Source organism: Typopeltis vanoorti, chromosome 21 (genome assembly GCF_054136105.1).
Source record: "Typopeltis vanoorti isolate ZY-2024b chromosome 21, IOZ_Tvanoo_1.0, whole genome shotgun sequence".
Taxonomy (NCBI): Eukaryota; Metazoa; Arthropoda; class Arachnida; order Uropygi; family Thelyphonidae; genus Typopeltis; species Typopeltis vanoorti.
Window position 1 is genome coordinate 13,844,249 of NC_143569.1, and position 18,742 is coordinate 13,862,990.

The 18,742-nt window shown below is 36.8% G+C and overlaps 1 protein-coding gene across 1 annotated transcript in view; it reads left to right on the plus strand.

The window, feature by feature from the left end:
• Positions 1-18,742, plus strand: part of LOC150094636 (oxysterol-binding protein-related protein 1-like) — a 714,206-nt gene that overhangs the window by 12,552 nt on the left and 682,912 nt on the right. Inside the window, exon 2 of the mRNA XM_090411347.1 lies at positions 11,187-11,371. Coding sequence (XP_090267473.1) covers positions 11,212-11,371 — 160 coding nt within the window. The 5' untranslated portion in view covers positions 11,187-11,211. The remainder of the gene's footprint in view (positions 1-11,186; positions 11,372-18,742) is intronic.

The window sequence follows — 18,742 nt, forward strand, 5'->3', positions numbered from 1 at the left end:
AATAGTTCCTCCCCACACACACACACTCTCAGTGGGCTAGGATTGGGTGTTCTTCATTGATAGGCTGAAGTTCTTAAGTGTTCCCCAGATTTGAGGCAGTTAGTTTCATACAACCAAATTTACTGAGGTTTGTGTATTTGGGTAGTTTTTAAGACTGAACCAGAATTCAGGAAAGGTCTTTCACTTTTGAATTGCTCCTGTGGCTTAAGATAGCCTTTTATCCATTATATCTTGTGGTGGATTTCCAAGGTATGCTCAGCAAGACCTGAGTGGCTGTGATGGTGGAACCAAATGCAGTCTTTGTGTTCTGTGATTCTGATGTTGACTGTCCCAACTGTTTGGCCATTCTATGGAGTTGTAAGTTGTCCTATTATGACCAAACAGGCAGGAGTGTCTACTTTCAGTCTTAAGAAACTATTTGAACTTCAGTAAATTTGGTTGTATGAAACTGCCTCAAATCTGGGAGCACTTATCCTGAGAACGTCAGCCCAAGACACTCATCCCAGCCAATAAAGGGGCAGTATTTAGGACTTGAGACTTATGGCAATTTGACTTTGCCAAAATATTAAAAGTATTAAGTATTTTTCTAATTAATATGTAGTATATGTTGTTAATTTCCTTAAGTAATACAGTTATGGATATGAATTATATATTTAGTTTAATCCTTTATTTCACTAAGCCATATGAGCATCTGCAGGTAACAGCTAATCAAATTGCTCACCAGCTGCTGCTGAATGGAAAATTCATTAAAAAACACACAAAAAATAAGATACTTAGAACACCAAGTGAGGAACAAAATATGATTAACTCAGATTTCACCATCACTGAACTCAACGCTGCCATAAACCTATTAAAACCTAGAAAATCTGCAGGCCTTGATGATATCTGTAATGAACATATTAAACATTTTGGAACCAGGACTAAAGAGTGGTTATTAAACCTATACAACACTTGCCTCAGAACCCTAAGGATACCAACTATCTGGAGGCATGCCAAAGTGGTGGCCTTTCTGAAACCAGGGAAAACTCCAACCTAAGCAAAAAATTACAGACCTATATCACTACTCAGCAACCTCTTTAAACTCTATGAACAATTAATTCTGAATAGGCTACAACCTCTAATCGAACCCCCATCTTATTGCTGAGCAGGCTGGCTTTAGACCAGGCAAATCCTGCACATCACAAATTCTCAACCTCACTCAATATATAGAAAATGGTTATGAGCAAAAACTAGCCACAGGAGTAGTCTTTGTAAACCTAACTGCAGCATATGATACCATAAACCATCTCACACTCAGAAATAAAATATACAGAATAACTAGAGACTATCGACTTGTCCTCCTGATCCAATCACTATTGGAAAACAGACGCTTTTATGTGGACCTTGGGGTATGATGAGCCGCTGGCACTACCAAAACAATGGCCTCCCCCAGGGAAGTGTGTTATCACCATTACTTTTCAACATCTACAACAACGATCTCCCCATCTTTCCAGGAACTAGAAATTTTATCTATGCTGATGACCTTGCCATAGCTATTCAGTCAAAAAATTTCAAGTCCATTGAAACTACTCTATCACTTGCCTTAAATAGTCTAACCACGTACTATACCAACAATCAACTAAAACCAAACCCCTTGGAAACCCAGACTGGCCTTTTCCACCTTAACAATAAGGAAGCCAACAGGAAGCTACAGATTTCTTGGGAAGGCTCTAATATAGAACATTCCTGGAAACCAATCTACCTCGGTGTGACTCTCGATTGCACCCTCTCATATAAAACCCACATAGAAAAAACAAAGGCAAAAGTGAATGCAAGAAACAGCATACTAAGGAAGCTTACCATTCTCCAAATGGGGTGCAGACCCTAGCACACTGAGATCTTCTGCTGAATATGCCTGCCCAGTATGGTCCAGATCCTGCCATGCTGAAAAACTTGATCCAGCATTGAATGAAAGCTGCTGCTTAATTACAGGATGCCTGAAACCAACACCACTAAAAGACCTGTCTACTTTGGCTGGTATTGCACCCCCTTCAATTTGAAGATCTGCATTCTCAGCTGATGAAGGAAGCAGACAAATGAATGATGAATGCCACCCACTGTTCGGCCAGACCGCAGTGCCCCAAAGACATAGCTTCCTGACAACTGTTGAACCTCCTAAAAACCTCCCAGAGACAAGACTTCAACAATGGCTTGCACTATATCCTGAAAATAATACTGGTATTCCAACAGCCGAACATCTTCCACGTGGTGCCCACTTAGACTGGAATACTTGGAAAAGCCTAAACAGACTCCGGACGACAGGCCGTTGCAAACAAAACCTCATCAAATGGGACTACCTCGCTGGTCCAGACAATTGTGAGTGTGGGTCAACCCAGTTCATGGAACACCTTCTTTCTTGTCCCTTTCTTCCATCGCCTTGTGCAAAAGAGGACCTTATATCCTGCACAGAAAGAGCAGTTGATTGTGCAAGATACTGGAGGAACATCTGACCGTGTTTATTGTATATAAGTTATGTATAGTTTCCTTTTTTTCATATTTAATTATTATTCCCTCTATAATTCACCTACCAAATCTAAGATGATCTCATTGTAAAGTATCCTAATTTGTTGTAAATCATGTTGTACCACTTACTTACTACTGTACTACTTGTGTTTGGATACGAAATAATAATAATCCTTTATCCAAGCATAAGCAAACAAAGTTTGCGCCTGAAGTATCTTCAGGACTGGGGCAACTTGTGGCAAAGGTGGGCTAAGTTCTCATCACTTTCCTTAGTATCTCATAATGCAAAGCACACCTCCTTGCGGACATGTATAATGATATGCAATATGGGAAGGGTCACTACCCAGACCGTTTTCGACCTTTATTGAGGTGAAAAAGTAAAGGATTGCTCATCATAGGCCTAGAGTAGTTAGTATAGGGATGCAAGAGAGAGCCTGATAGTATTAGGAGAAAGAAAGACAGATAGATAGCATGAGGGATAGAGAAAAAGGCCTCAGCTCTTTTATATCATCATATAGCCAAAGGCTATCAGTTTTCCTTTTTCACCAATCTCATATAGATGGACAACCAAAAAACCAATTGAAACTAAAGTGCAAAGATGACTGATACCCAAGTGGTTAGCCCCATCTGGCTTAACTGCCTTGAATTGGCCCTCTCTGCCTAGGATTGCTCTCCAGTCACGCTTGCAATTGACTATAAGACTACATTGAATTAAGTGGATGGAGCTATTTAGAAAACCTCTCATAGTAAGAATAGACAGAATTTTATCCACCCCCCTGGTGAATATTGCATAATGTGGGTGGTCTATACCATCTAGTGATAAATTTGATATCTCCTAGAATGCTTCTTTCTAAATACAAAAAATGTCTGACTGAACAATAAAATTTCCACAATACAATATTATAAAGCATTTGTATATCATATTGCTGGTTTTCAAATCCATGTTTTTTCTAACCTTCCATAAATGGTATTTTAATTCATTAATTGTAAATAATGGCATGCCCAACACATTACATAATCTGTTCCAAATATGCAGAGCAAGAGGGCAGCTGTAGAATGCATGTTCTACTGTTTCTAATTGGCAAGATGTCACAGATTGTATCTCCGATGTTCAAGTACATCCATTTGATGGCATTGACTGGAAGGCAACCATATGCAATTCTCCAAGCAAGATCCTTCCTGTTAGGGTACCTCGGAACTTCATCAAGTTATGAAACAAGATATTGTTGTCAGTACCCAACTGTGGAACTTCGCAGCAAAAGAGATTAAAGATTTCTTTATACCAAATTTTACTTTTTTTAATGGAAAGAATGTCAATTCCACATTGTTTTAGCAGTCTTAGAGTTAAGCACAGAATGCATTAATACTTAATTTGCTGCTTTTGCTGAATTTTTCCAAAATACCAAAAAAAAAAAAAAAAAAAAATATATATATATATATATATATATATATATATATGGAATCATTATCCTTCAAAAATCTGACTACATCATTAGCATATGCTAATATCTTATTTTCCTTTTTATTTGAAGGAACTGTTATTCCTCGCACAGCATGTGTATTGTTGACTTGTAAGAAAGGTTCAAGAACCAATGCAAGGAGCAGTGGACTGAGAATTCAATCTTGCTTGACTCCTTTTTGAATTTTTACTGGGTCTGACAGGAACCCATTAACTAGGAGGCGGGAGGTTGAATTGGCATAAGATCCTTTGATAACAGATAGCAGTTTTTTACCTACACCAGTTTTCTAGAGGATGTGGAATAGAAAGGGATGCCAGACATTATCGAATGCTTGAGTAAGGTCTACTGATAGCACTGCCATTGATTGCTTTTTCGTGTTACTAAGCGGATTAGATCATATAGCAGAAATAGATTAAATTTTACTGCTCGACCTGGTACCCCATATGCCTGTGTGCTTTTAATTATATATTTCATTCCAACTTTGAGCCTGTTATTGATAATGTGGAAAAATATCTTGTAGTCAGTACTAGATAAATAGGTCTCCATCTGCTGATTAAGGTGTGATCTTTAATAGGTTTAGGAATGAGGACAGTATGGCTTGCTACAAATTCACTTGGTATATGTCTTGATGAGAGAAAGGAATTAAATAGCGTAACTAGAATGGGAACAATAAAATCCCAGGCCTCATGATAAAGGTCTATCCCTAGACCATCAGGCCCTAGGGATTTTATGTCTGGCATTTTTTATAGGCTTTTGGTAACTTTAAATGCAGTAATGGGGGCTGTCAAGCCCATCTTGGATATGAACAGAAAAGCCATTAATGTTCCAAGAGTTATAATTTCCAACAGTAGTACTATTGTCTTGAAACCGATTTCTTTTAGTGTTTTTGAAAGGCATCGAGGATGTCTTGAGTGGTGGACATGTCTTCTCTATCCGCACAGATTTGAGTGATAGTCCTTTCTTTGCAAAATTTTGTAAATTGTTTATTGAAGAATGCAGCTGAAGGGCTATCTGCTAGGTGCTGTTATATTCTTATCTTAAAATTTCTTTCTTCTACTTGTTTCTGCCTTTCCAGTTCTATCTCTATGTTAATGTTTCTAATGATGTTACATATTCTCTACCATTGCATTGGTTTGTTACAAACCAGCTTCTCTCTCTTTATATAGATCTTTCAACTTTTTCCTTTTGAGGAAAGCCTGTTCCTTTCCCCATTCCATCATATTTACTTTACTGCTTGTTTGAATTTTAACCACATATCTCAATTCCAGGTAACATTATTCCAATTCAAACAGAGAGGCTGGAATTTAGTTCAAAAGATCAACGAAAAATTTGGTGGAAGTCTCCATGGTCCAGAAGAGATCTCTACTTTTTCCATGCATCAAACTTAAGTATTTATTTATTTAGCATATGGCTCACACATGAAAAGTTACATTATATTAATCCTTAATATATATGGAAATAGTAATAGACATATGTTCAATAATAAGACATAATACAGCCATAAAAGAGACACTCAAGAATCAAGAACAGACTACAACTGAATGTCTAGGTTGATTATCCAGTCGACTGCACTTGGTGTAGCATGGATGAAGTCTGACAGGTTTCCACTGTATGCACGTTGGACACATTCTGTTGTAATATGATTAATTGTCTGGTGGGGTGATCCACAGTCGCACCAGGGTAAGGCAATCATGCCCCATTTGTAAAGGTGGTCTGCACATCTGCCATGGTTGGTGCGGATTCAGTTAAGGGCAGACCAAGTTTTCCGAGGTAGGTCAAAACCTGAAGGTATCTGTGTTGGGTCCACTAATTCATGGAAGATCCCTGTTGAAATGTTACACCAGGACTCTTTCCACTTCTCCTTCATGTTGAAACTTGTCTCTGCAATATTTTTTGCTGTTAAGATTGGAGGGTGTCTTGACTTTAGCCTGTTTATTTCTAGGGATGGGATGTCTTCATGGATTGGAAGATTTTGAATTTCCATGATTTTGCTGTATTCATGTAGAAGAAAGTTGGATCTGTGGATGTGTGGAGGCGGGATGTTGCTTAGCACTGGGAGCCAGTAGGTTGGGGTTGATTTTACAGTTCCAGAAATAAGACGCATAGTGGTGTTAAGCTGGACATCAACCAAATACACATGGGCGCTGTTCAGCCATACGGGTGAGCAGTATTCAGCTGTAGAGTAAACGAGGCCAAAAGCAGTGCAGCGAAGCGTTGTTGCTGAGGCATCCCAAATTGTTCCACATAGTTTTTGCAGTATATTGTTTCTTGTTTTTAGCTTGGATGCTGTGTTAATGAGATGTGGTGTAAAAGAAAGATAGTGTTCTATCTAGAGTGACGCCCAGATATTTCGGGAATCTGTTGTAGCGTAGCAGTTTGCGGTTGAAGTAGACCATGAGTTCTTTGTTAGCCCGGTTATTGTTCAGGTGAAAGCATGAAACTTCTGTTTTGCTAGGATTTGGGCATAATCTCCATTTGCTGAAGTATTCAACTAGGACTGCAAGGTCGTTTGTCAGTGTATCTTTCATTGTAGTAAAATTGGTGTGTCTGGTGGCTAGAGCAATGTCATCAGCGTAACAAAACTTCTTGGTGACTGTATTAGGCAGATCTGCGATGTATAAGTTAAAAAGGAGGGGAGTCAGAACTGACCCTTGTGGTAGTTCTTGTGGAACTATTGTATAACTGAATTATGATCTGACCTGTTGATGTCAAGATGTTTTATCTGAATTATCCTATTTATAAGTGAAGAAGAGATATAAATTCGATCAATAAGAGTACTAATACCTTGATTCATGTATGTGTGTGCCTGGAGATTAGGATTGCAAATCCTCCATATGTGTACTAGTTGAGCTTTGTCAAGACATGTTTTTAACTGTCCGTATCCCACTTTTCCACTCCTGGGGTATCCTCCTATTTTGTCTAATGTGGGGGTTTTTGAGGTCTCTTCTTTGGGAGCCAGACCGAGAGGTGATACCAAGGTTGAAGCAATGCAGAACTCATATTTTCATATGCCAGTTGCCAAAAGGTGTTCACCTTATTATTAAATTACTCAGGATTAGAGAAAGATGTTGGAAGTTTTTTCCACTTGGTTAGACTATGAATTATATATTTAGTTTAATTCTTTATAACTAAATATTATAACTAAATTTAATCCTTTAAAACTAAATGTTATAACTAAATATATAATTCATAGTATAACCAAGTGGAAAAAAGCTTCCAACAGTTATGGATAACCAAGCTATAATAAGCCTTTTCACCCGAACTTCTATTTTGTAGCATTAAGTTGATGGCTGTTCTCTGTTACTTATAATACCAATGTATTTAAGTCTTCTTAGAGGAAAATTTTCCAAGTTTATTATAGTTCATAATTTTGTATTAGTAAGCAACTGGATATCCCTTTTAAACTCCTTTCTGTATTATTAATATACACATTAAACAGCAATTGCCTAAGGATAGGATTCCATTGCTCTCTCTCTCTGTAACCTGCTCATCAAATGTACTATATTATTACTGGTTAATGATTATTAACCAGGCATATTGTGTGGATCTCATTCATTAAGTTTATTCACATAAGTTTATGTGAATAAACTTATGTGAATCTAAGAGTATCTAAGGCATTTGGCCAAACAGGCAGAACAACAAATATCAGGATTTCAGAACACCAAGACTACATCCGGTTTCACCAGTACAGCTGCTCTGGGCTGGCAAACCATGCCTTAGATACCTACCATAAAATTCGTTGGAAGAAAACAAAAATAATCCATCGCAGCAAGTTTAAATACGAAAGATTATTCAAAGAATCTTCAGCAGCTCTAAAAAACGTTCCTAACCTCAACAAATTTGGGTGCATGAAACTGCCCCAAATTTGGGAGACTTTCATTATGAGAATTTCAGCCCAACTGCCAAGACTACCAAATTAGCCCGCAAAAGGGCACCATTAGGACTTTAGGAACAATATTAGTTTCTTGCTTTCTTCCTCATTTGCTTTGTGTTAGTTCCTGAGTGCACATACCATATCTTTATGTTCCCGAAGATGGCAATGTGACATTGCCGAAATATAGAAGTTATTCATTAAAGTTACCTTTAATTAATATACTTTATATGCGTTGTTAATTCCGTAAACTAATTACCAGTTATGTCTAACCAACGTATAAGTCTTACTACTAGAAACTTAAGGATCTTACTGACCCTTAAGCTTATTCACATTTCTAGCATTCATGAAGATGGTAGATTGGCAACATCTGCATAGGAGATAGTTAAGATATTCAGCAAACAGCTCATCAGGGTGTTTCATCCTCATCAGTGTGAAATCGTGAAAAGTTGAAGTGATTCAATATGGCAGGACCTACCTTTCACAGAGCCATGCTAATCACCAGAGAGTATTGTATCCTCTATCTGTCCATTCTTGAATTCAACCTTTAGCCAAATTTTTCAGTACCTTAACCATTACTTCTGTGATACTAATTGGTCATAATTTACTACTTCTGTCTCAGAACCTCTTTTATGTAATAGAACTATCTTAGCCTCTTTCCACTTCCTCAGAACGATGCCAGAGCTGTGACTTAGATGAAATAGCTTGAAGGTCACTCCAGTTCTCTTGTACATTCTTGTAACACACATTTCATCAAGAAATCATATAGGTCGAACATATAGTCCATTCCCACTACTACAATCCACTCCACCTGGATAATATGCCTTTGGAAAACGATTACTTAGTATCTGAACTATTTTTTCTGTTGGCCACTTTCTAATTATCAGCATTGATTGAAGTCATCCTTCCATAATAGCTAATTTCCTTTCATAATCTGATTTAGCTTTTCTGACCATGATAATTATCCTTCTTCCCTGCACTTTGTATTGCTCATAGGCATGCTGATCAGTTTTTTAATTTTTTTTTTTTTATATCTCCTCTGCAGTTTTTTTTTTTTTTTTGCAGCAGCTTCTTTATGATACTACTAATCCATTTACTCTCACTTAGTTAATCCATTTTGACCCTGGGTATCCAGTATGATACTATTTCCCTTAAGCATCCCTGACTATTCCCATGCATTATTGACATTTCTTACCTCACATCTTCTCATATCATTTCTCCAAGGTATGAATCTCTACTGTACGCTACATTTGTCACTTTATTGTAAATGTGAGCATATTGTTAAAATAAGACTTCTCCTTTAATGCATGCTGAATCCTCATAGATAATCTTGGATCTGTTATTCCTATATTTGTCAGGCCTGTACTTTATTTAATAATTCTCTATAGTACTTTAACTGCAATATAGGCACTAACCTATATTGCAGTTAAAGTACTGCAATATAGAAACCTCTGTCTTGTCATGAGTGATGTGCATTGGCTCTACTTTCTTTCTTCAACTCTTTTGGGACCTCCTTTATTTCAAGATTTTCGTTACACTACCAAAACAAGGGGGGGGAAAGCATGCTATACAAATTTATGGATGATCTCTTCCCCCCCCCCCCCTCCTGTCTCCAGTATTCCTCTTTCCTCTGGGCTTTGCACTCTCTCTTAGTATGGAATACTGAGAGAGAGTGCAAAGTTTGTTTTGTGAGTGTATGGAATATACTCACAAAGTGCTCATTAAGTAATTCTACCACATCCTCTGCAGTGGTTATTTTATCAAATAGTGTTGTGTTGCTCATCTGTAATCAATCTTCCTCTTGCCTCAGCACATAATCAAAAAACTTCTTTGGCCTGACTTGTTGCAGTCCTATCATATTGCCTTGTTTCTTTTCTTCCTTGATTGTCACCTTTCTAGATTGCACCTTCCTTAAGTTGTTATAAGAGAGAGAATGCAGAAGGCACAGATCCCTCGTTTCATAGGGTGGGATAATGTGAAAATACTACTCCCACCTATTGGTGGCTTGAAAATGTTTGTTTTCTAGAGCAGGGTTTCTGGATTTTCTAAAAAAAAAATACAGAAAATATAAAAAATTTATAAAAATAGAAAAAATAATCCTTTGTCCACCCACAGTACTAATGTACTATAGGTTTAGAACCTATAGGTGGGAGTAACATAAAAAAAATTTCATTTGATGAAATTTTCATCCTTCTGATTGATGAGCAGGCCTTGACAAGCACTATAATAATGATCTATTTCTATCAGTTTCAACAACTCAACAGCCTTTGTCTTACCAAGCTAATGTTAAGTATTGAATTTTGCTGACAGTAAATGCTTCAGACCATGTTGGGTTTGAAACTTTGTTCATTGCCTCAGGATCCTTTGAGAGCGACTATGGAATGACATACAACTCTCAGTTAATATTAGAGTTCTCTTCATCATACTATTCTAGCCTTCTGCATTGCAAATGGTTTGACACTTTGGCTCTAGTAACTTTAAATTCGAAGTCATGAAGTAGGATTTACAAATTAGGTAATTTTGTCTATTTCTCCATAAAATCAGCTTAATCATTCAATAGATAAACTGTTTTATATACAGGGTGTATAATATAAAATTTGTAAGCAGATCAGCTCATCCAACATTATTAAATCATGTATGAACAAGCCCTCACACCACACACACACACACTTTCTCTCCCTCCCCCTCCTTTCTTTCACTCACCTGTTCACTTATATTGTACCGACTTCTAACAAGGTGCATCATGCCATAGGAATTTTGTTGTGTGCAAGTCATTTCCAGGAACACAAGAATGTTTTTTTATACTTTATCAGCCCACTCAGTTGTATTTTGGTCTTGTCATTTGCAGATTGTTGTGTATCATTGAAAGACATACCAATTCTTACAGTGATGAATTTTACCTTGTCTTCACAGACTAGTAATACCACCAGAGCACTTTTATTCTCTTATGGAATCAGTACAAAGGGATGACCCCCTTTTTTCTCACATCCTCATGTATTGAAAGTTTTCTTCTGCATTCACTTTATAAAACTCCTTTCAATAACTTATATGTTTCTAATATATTCCCCCTTCCATCAGCTAAATTTTGTAATATACAATAAAGTGATACATGATATTATCTAACCTAACTCCAGAGGACCCATAGATACATCTCCAAGATCAGGCAATCGAATCTGTTATGCATTGTAGTCCAGAAACTTCATTCAGTATTCTTACATATGCATTTGCCTTAAGTGTTCCAGGTACGCATGCTCACTTACATCACTAAACAGCTCTTGGGGGGGAGCAGGTGAATCTAATATAATACCTTTGTGTATGTGTATATCATTATTTTATTATTTTTTGTCTTTCAGGTTTTAATTGGTAAACTTGTGAAGCATGTCAAAGGAAGAAGAAATTACAGACACACATTTTTCATTTCATTCAGCACCAGAAGAATTGCTCTTACAGAGTGCACGAACAGGAAGCTTAACTATTTTAAGTCAGCTTTTGGAAGCATATACCCAAGGAAAAGTTGTGTTAGATGTTAACTGTAAAGGTATGAAAGTAAACAGATACATATATGAAATACATATTTTGATTTGCAGTGGTCAGCTTTTGAGTTGAATTGTAGAAACATTTTTAAGTATTTGTCATGAATTTGTCTGTGCTTTCAGAAAAATCTAAAGGTGAGTAGCAAAAACACTACTTATTTTTATTCATATACATTTTTGAATTGAAGCAGAAGTTCTCATTAACACTGTAATGACTGTTTCTTGGCAACAGAAAAGAAAAACATGATGATGATGTTAGAGAATCATTTTTAGCTTAAAATAAACCTAATAACAATATTATATTCTGGGTTATGCTTATTAGTTTGTATTAGTGATCTATGGTTATATTCAGTTTATTATATTATTATTATATCCATCCTCACAGACTTGTAATGCAAGGTCTTGCTCAGCCAACACCATACCTATCCTGTTGAATTTTGAAAGTGGGCAAGTAGTTTTTAACATGAAAACGTTTCAAGTTAAAAATTACTTGCCTGCTTTTTTTTTTTTAACCACATCCTAATTTTCAGGGATGATCCCTTTCTCTTTTGACCTTCAAACTTATACTCCCTTTCATATTAATCCTAAAAAATTCCCTTGCTAGCTGAAATGCTGCTATAGTCCTCTTTTCTGCCTATATTCTGAATTCTGCAATTTACATTTCCTTGACTTCTCCCCATAACCAACATCCAGATATAGTTATTCATCTCTTGATGATTTTCCCCAGAGTTTCCTCAGCATAGCAGTTAACTAATATTTTGATTTGCATAGTGACCAAATCTTTGCATGGCAGTTCACACGTGGTCTGATTTAGTCACCTCCTTATTTCTACCTGCCATTATCCTTATTATAATAACAGGACTCTGTGTAGTCTTTTCAACACTTGTAGTGTGCCTTTTGAACTTCATGGCTCTTTTGACCACTTCCTCGGATCACAAATCTCACCCACTTCCTGAAGCAAAGTTTCATAAATACAATGTCTAGTCTCTGCTCTAGATTGCAACACACACACACACACACACACACACACACACACACACACACACACACACACACACACACACACACACACACACACACACACACACACACACAGAGAGAGAGATAATGAGGTGGATTGGATGCAACTGCCTTCTTATCTCTACTTGTCAGTGTTGTCCTTATGATAGCAACAATGCTCTTTGGAGATTCTCAAAACTTGCATTGTGCTCTTTGAACTGTGTGGTTGCCCCTAATCTCATCCACTTCTTGAAGCATACTTCCATAAATACAATATATAGGATCTGCAATACCCTCTTGCCCTGCATATTTGAAACAGATTATATAATGTGTTGGGCATTTAAATTTCATAGAACATTTAATTTTCTATGAAACACAGTACCAAACAGAGCCTTGTTGATAGAGTGTCTTTCAACAAGGCTATGAAAGCCAAGTGGATCAAGGCCTTAAATAACACCAACTTCACATATTCTAGCACTCACTTATGCCTGGTATTTAATACTAGAAATTAAAAAAACAACAACATTACCCTGCCAATGTTAATGACATTGCAAAATGTATCGTCCTCTTTACAACTTATCCACTTGAAAAATGCACTATTAGAGAGATGAATGCAAGACTGAAATCCAAGATAAATATGCTCCATCTCTTCTTTCACATGTTTTCACATTTCTCAAACTTATACAAGTATTTGAATCTCTGTAAACTGGTCAAGTAGCTGGTCTGAATCATCTATCCAGAATTCAAAAGAAATATAACCCAAATGGCATTAAATGGCTGACCACTACCTATAATGATATCTTACAGAAAGGAACATTGTCAGCACTCTTCAAGATATCAAAAATAATAACTGTATTAAACCCTGGAAAGACACATCTCTTGCTACAAGCTTTAGACCCATTGCTTTGTTAACAATCTGCTTGAAACTTCTTGAAAGATTGCTGTCCAATAGGATTTCTCTAATCATCTACATCATGATACCCATAGAGCGAGCTAGCTTTAGGCTTAACAGAAGATGTTGATCAGGTTTTGGCATTAGCAACTATTTTAGGTATTGATTCCTGAAGACAATATCTTTCGGCAGCTTATGACACTGTATGGTGTCATAAACTGCTGAATTTACAGGATTGCTAATCTAGTCAGTGTAATGGATCATCCAGCATATATTGGTGGGCAAAACAGGATATTTAGTGGGGTGTTGCTACAAGAGCTCAGAAGGTGAGGAGCAGGAGATGTTTAGGTAGTTGAGCTTTGCAAGTGCAAGAAGAAGAAGAAGAATGATTGTTATGAGAGATTTTAACTATAGCAGTATAAATTGAGAAGAGGAAACTGCATGTAGTAATAAGGGAATGGAATTTCTACAATTCTTGAGTGACAAATGTCTTAGGCAACATGCAGTAGAACGAACATGAGGTTCAAGAGTTTTGGATTTGGTCATAGCATCAGAAGAGCTGATTATAACTGAGATGACATCTCTACTCCCAGTTGGAGAGAGTGACCATGTGGTTTCGACTTGAAAGATGAATAGACATGCAAGAGTATCAAAGAGGTGCCTTAGACGATAGAAATATAAGATCTGATAATGTTGGAGTCTTGACAAGTAACAGACTGATTTGGAGGAAAATTGTAGATAGGAAGTTAGTAATGATGTAAATTTTTCATGTAGTACTATCATATCCTGTACACCCCTTGAGGGTACCTGTCAGGAATTTGATGATGATGAGTATCAAAGAGAAGGGAATATATGTGGAATTATAAGGCAGGTGATTATAATAGTCTTAGATATCAACTTGAGGCAGTTCCATGGAGAGAGGAATTGGAAAGGCGAGATATCATTAGTGCTTGGGAAATTGTGAAGGAATATTTGTTAGCAGCAATAGTAAACTGTATTCCACGAGGAAAGAGGAGGATACAATTTGGTGTAAAGTGGATAAGAAACAACATGAAACAGAAACTCCAGGTAAAAAAGAGATTATGGAAGAGATATAAGGAGAGAGGTGGAGAGCAGATGCATGAAGAACATAAGACTCTGGCCAGGAGAGTGACTAGTATGGTAAGGAAGACGAAACTGGAATATGAGAAGAGATTGGGTCCCTAAGATTTTTCTTGGATCTTAGGAAAATTCCCATAGGAGGAGAAATGATTGTGGAAGAATGACATTGTGGGATAAAAATGGGAATAGAGTGTAGTTGTTCAATGAACACTTTATTGGAGTATTTCATCCTGTAGGTTTTAATACTAGAGGGATAGGGCAGGTTCGAGGTTTAGAAGTGCACGAGGAGAGTGTGTTTCAAATATTGAAACACACTCTCCTCGCGTGTGTGTGTGTGTGTGTGTTTTAAATATTGAAATACACTGTACCTTTCCTGTAGTTCATTCTGACCACAGGAAAGGTACCCAAGGAGTGGAAGGAGGGTAAGATAGTGCCATTGCATAAGGGTAGTAGCAGACTGGAAGTGTCAAATTATAGACCAGTTTGTGTTTCATCAGTAGTTGTTAAGATCTTGGAGAAATTAATGAGGGACCATATACAGCATTGGGAAGATGAGGGTATTGTTATCTGTGACAGTCAACATGGATTTGTTAAGGAGCGTTCTTGCTTTAGTAATATGATTGCCTTTTATAATAACATGACAAGAGCAGTTGATGAGGGAAAGTGTGAAGAGATAAAGTTCCAAATGAGGAGGTGCAATTATAAAATAATGTTTCATTTAGTTTGTGACTTGCAAGAATGGAGCAGTACTAACAGAAGAACTGGAAATCAAAAACAGATAAGAGTACTGTGAAGAACTGTACAGCAGAGAGAGTATAAGGAAAATTCTGATTTGGAACCTCCTTCACTTAGGCATGAGGTTGAAAGAACAGTTAAACACCTTCACAACAATAAGACCCCAGGTGCAAATGGAATCCCAGCATAATAGGGGATGGAGGGATAAGAGTGTCTCATAGATTGATTACAAGAATATGGGAGATAGGATCATGGCCTAGAGACTGAAAGAAGTCAGTTTTCACATCACTGCACAAGAAGGAAGATGTGAAGGATTGCAAGAGCTATAGAACTATTAGTTTAATCATTCCTGCAAGCAAGATTTTATTAAAGATCACTATAAATATGATTGAGGTCAAAGTGGGGATTCTTGAGGAACAAGCTGGTTTGAGGAAAGGCAAAGGTACCAGAAATCAGATGATCCTTTGAGTTAGATAGGTGTTTGAGAAGTATAATGAGTTTAGGCTCTGTTTGGTACTGTGTTTCATAGAAAATTAAATGTTCTATGAAATTCAAATGCCCAACACATTATATAATCTGTTTCAAATATGCAGGGCAAGAGGATAGCTGTAGAATGCATGTTCTACTGTTTCCAATCAGTCACAGATTGGATATTTGATGTTAAAGTACCTTCATTTGATGGTATTAACTGGAAGGCAGCCATATGCAATTCTCCAATAAGTATAACTTATTGAAGTCATAACTTCAATATGTTATGAAACAAAGTTTTCTTTTGTTTTTACCTAACTGTGAAAGTTTGTACTGAAAGAGGTTAAAAATTTCTTTATACCAAATTTTACTTTTTTTTAATGGAAAGAATGTCAATGCCCAAATGTTATAGCAGTCTTAGAGTTAAGCACAGAATGTTGTAGTATTTCAGAACATGCTCAGCTTTTGGACCTTTATAATCATTTACTCCAAACAGGGGAAGATGATAACCCAGGTAGTACCAGAGAAAGTCTGCACATGTGTGATTGTTCTGCAACATTTTATGAATATTTGAAGCTGTACTGCTTAAATAGCAGAATTTTAAAACTGGAAGCCCAAAGCCTCCATGCTTCTTTGATAGTTGAAGAAATTCCTTTTTAAGGCCATAGTTCCTTTTTAACATCTTTGTATAGGCTGGACCAAAAAATTGCATAGGCTTGCTGTATAATTGCTTTTCTGCATCTCTAATGTTTGTAATATTTCTTATGTACAATTGAGCAAGGAAGATGTTGCTGAATTTTGAAAATACCAAAAAAGATCTATATCTAATTATTATCCTTCAAAGTGCCCGCTATGTCACGTCATATGCTAATACTTATTTTATTTCATAGTTGAAGGAACTGTTATTCCTCACACAGCATGTGTATTTTCAACCTCCCACAAGAAAGGTTCAAGAACCAGTGCAAAGAGCAATGGACCAAGAGGGCAACCTTGCTTGACTCCTTTTTGAATTTTGACACTGGGTCTGATAGGAACCTATTAACTAGGAGGAACGTAGTTGAATTCGCATAGACTCCTATTATAAAGGAGTCTGTGCCAGAGAAGGAATTTTCTTTCGAGTGCAATCTTTTATCCAAATCATTAGAAGAGCTGATATATAGGTTCCATATATCAGCAACTCACTTTGCACTTATTGTTGACCTGGCAATTGCACTTTCTCAAATTTCATGTTGATTTAATGTTCCTTTTGTTTGATTGTTTAAATTGTTGATTTTCATTTTAATTTAAATTCATCATCATCATTATCATCATCAAATTCCTACCATGTACCCACAAGGGGTGTACAGGATATGATAGTACTACATGAAAAAATTATATCATCACTAACTTCCTATCTACAATTTTCCTCCAAATCAGTCTGTTACTTGTCAAGACTCCAACATTATCAGATCTTATATTTCTATCGTCTAAGGCACTTTGTACCATATCAATCCACCCATATCTTGGTCTTCCTCTGGGTCGTTTTGCTGCCAACCTGGCAGAGAACATTTGTTTTGCTAATCTTTCCTCGCCCATTCTGTTTAGGTGACCATACCACCTGATATTAGCTCTGCTAACGCAGTCCTGGATGCTGACAATGTCAAGTTCTTTCCTAATATCCTCATTTTTAATATGATATTGCCATTGATGCCATCTGTTCATGCCTATAATCTTTCTCCGAACTCTCATATCTGCGGTCTCTAGTCTTTGGTCAAGTGTTTTACTTCTGACCCAGCTCTCAGATCCATAAGTTAAAACTGGTTTGAACACTGTCTTGTATACAGCTAATTTAGTGTTCCGACTAATTTCTCTCTTATTCCATATGAATTTTTTCAATTGACTTCCCACCATACCAGCTTTGCTGATTCTGTTGTCTATTTCTATATTTAATTTACCATCTTTACTAAAAATCATGCCTAAGTAGCTGAAATGTTTTACTTGTTCCACAGGTTCTCCATTCACAACACAGTTGACATTTTCAATGATTCTGCCTATTTTCATTGTCTTTGTCTTTTTATTGCTGACCTTCATACCATATCTATTACAACAGCTATTCAATTTAGTCAGAGAATCTTGCTGATTTGTAGCGGATTTATTTAGAAGAATAACATCATCCGCATAAAGCAAAGAGCTGACATTAACATCTCCAATTTTGATATCATGTTTAATACCACTTTCCTTCACAATGTGATCCATATAGATAATGAATAACAGAGGGGATAATGTACATCCTTGTCTCACACCAGATTTCACATTAAACCATCTTCCTGTACTTCCTTCAATTCTAACTGCTGACTTACAACTCAAATAAAGACTTAAGTATTGCTTTATATAATGCCCCATTGACACCATATAACTGCAGCGTATTGAATAGCTTCTCTCTTGGCACCTTGTCATATGCCTTTTCCAAATCGACAAAACTTAAATACAGATCTTTGTTATATTCCCATGCTTTCTCGACTATTTGTCGTAAAGTGAAGATCTGATCCTGACAGCCTCTGTTTGGCCTGAATCCAGCTTGTTCTTCACCAAGCTTTTCTTCCACAATTCTTCTCAACCGTTTCTCAAGTAAACTTGCATAGATCTTGCCAGGAACACTCAGTAGGGAAATACCTCTGTAATTCTCACATTCAGTTTTATTTCCCTTTTTATATATGGGTACTATGAGAGCTCTACTCCAATCATCAGGAATTCGTCCCTCTGTCCAGGCTTTCTGAGCTATGCAGTGCAGCCACTAAGATTCTTATACCACCATACTTCAGCATTTCTGGTCGAATATCATGTTCTCCTGCTGCCTTTCCACATTTCAAGCCTTTAATGGCTTTTTCTACTTCAAGTATGGATATGTATACTTAAATATAAAGAGCTAATAAGCTTCATTTCGGCAATGAAAACATTACTTAAAATAAGGGGATATTAAATCCCCTTATTTTAAGTAATAGTTTATAGTTTATAGTTTACTATATTCGGCAAGAGTTTCTTGCCGAATATAGTAAACTATAAAGTATCGGCGACACTAGCGTTAGCAAATGCAAGTGATCCTAGTACTTAGTACAATACTGGGCAGCTCGTTGCAAAGGTGGAGAATTTCAGATCGCTATTCTTAGGTATTTTCCATAATGTAAAAACACATTTTCTACTC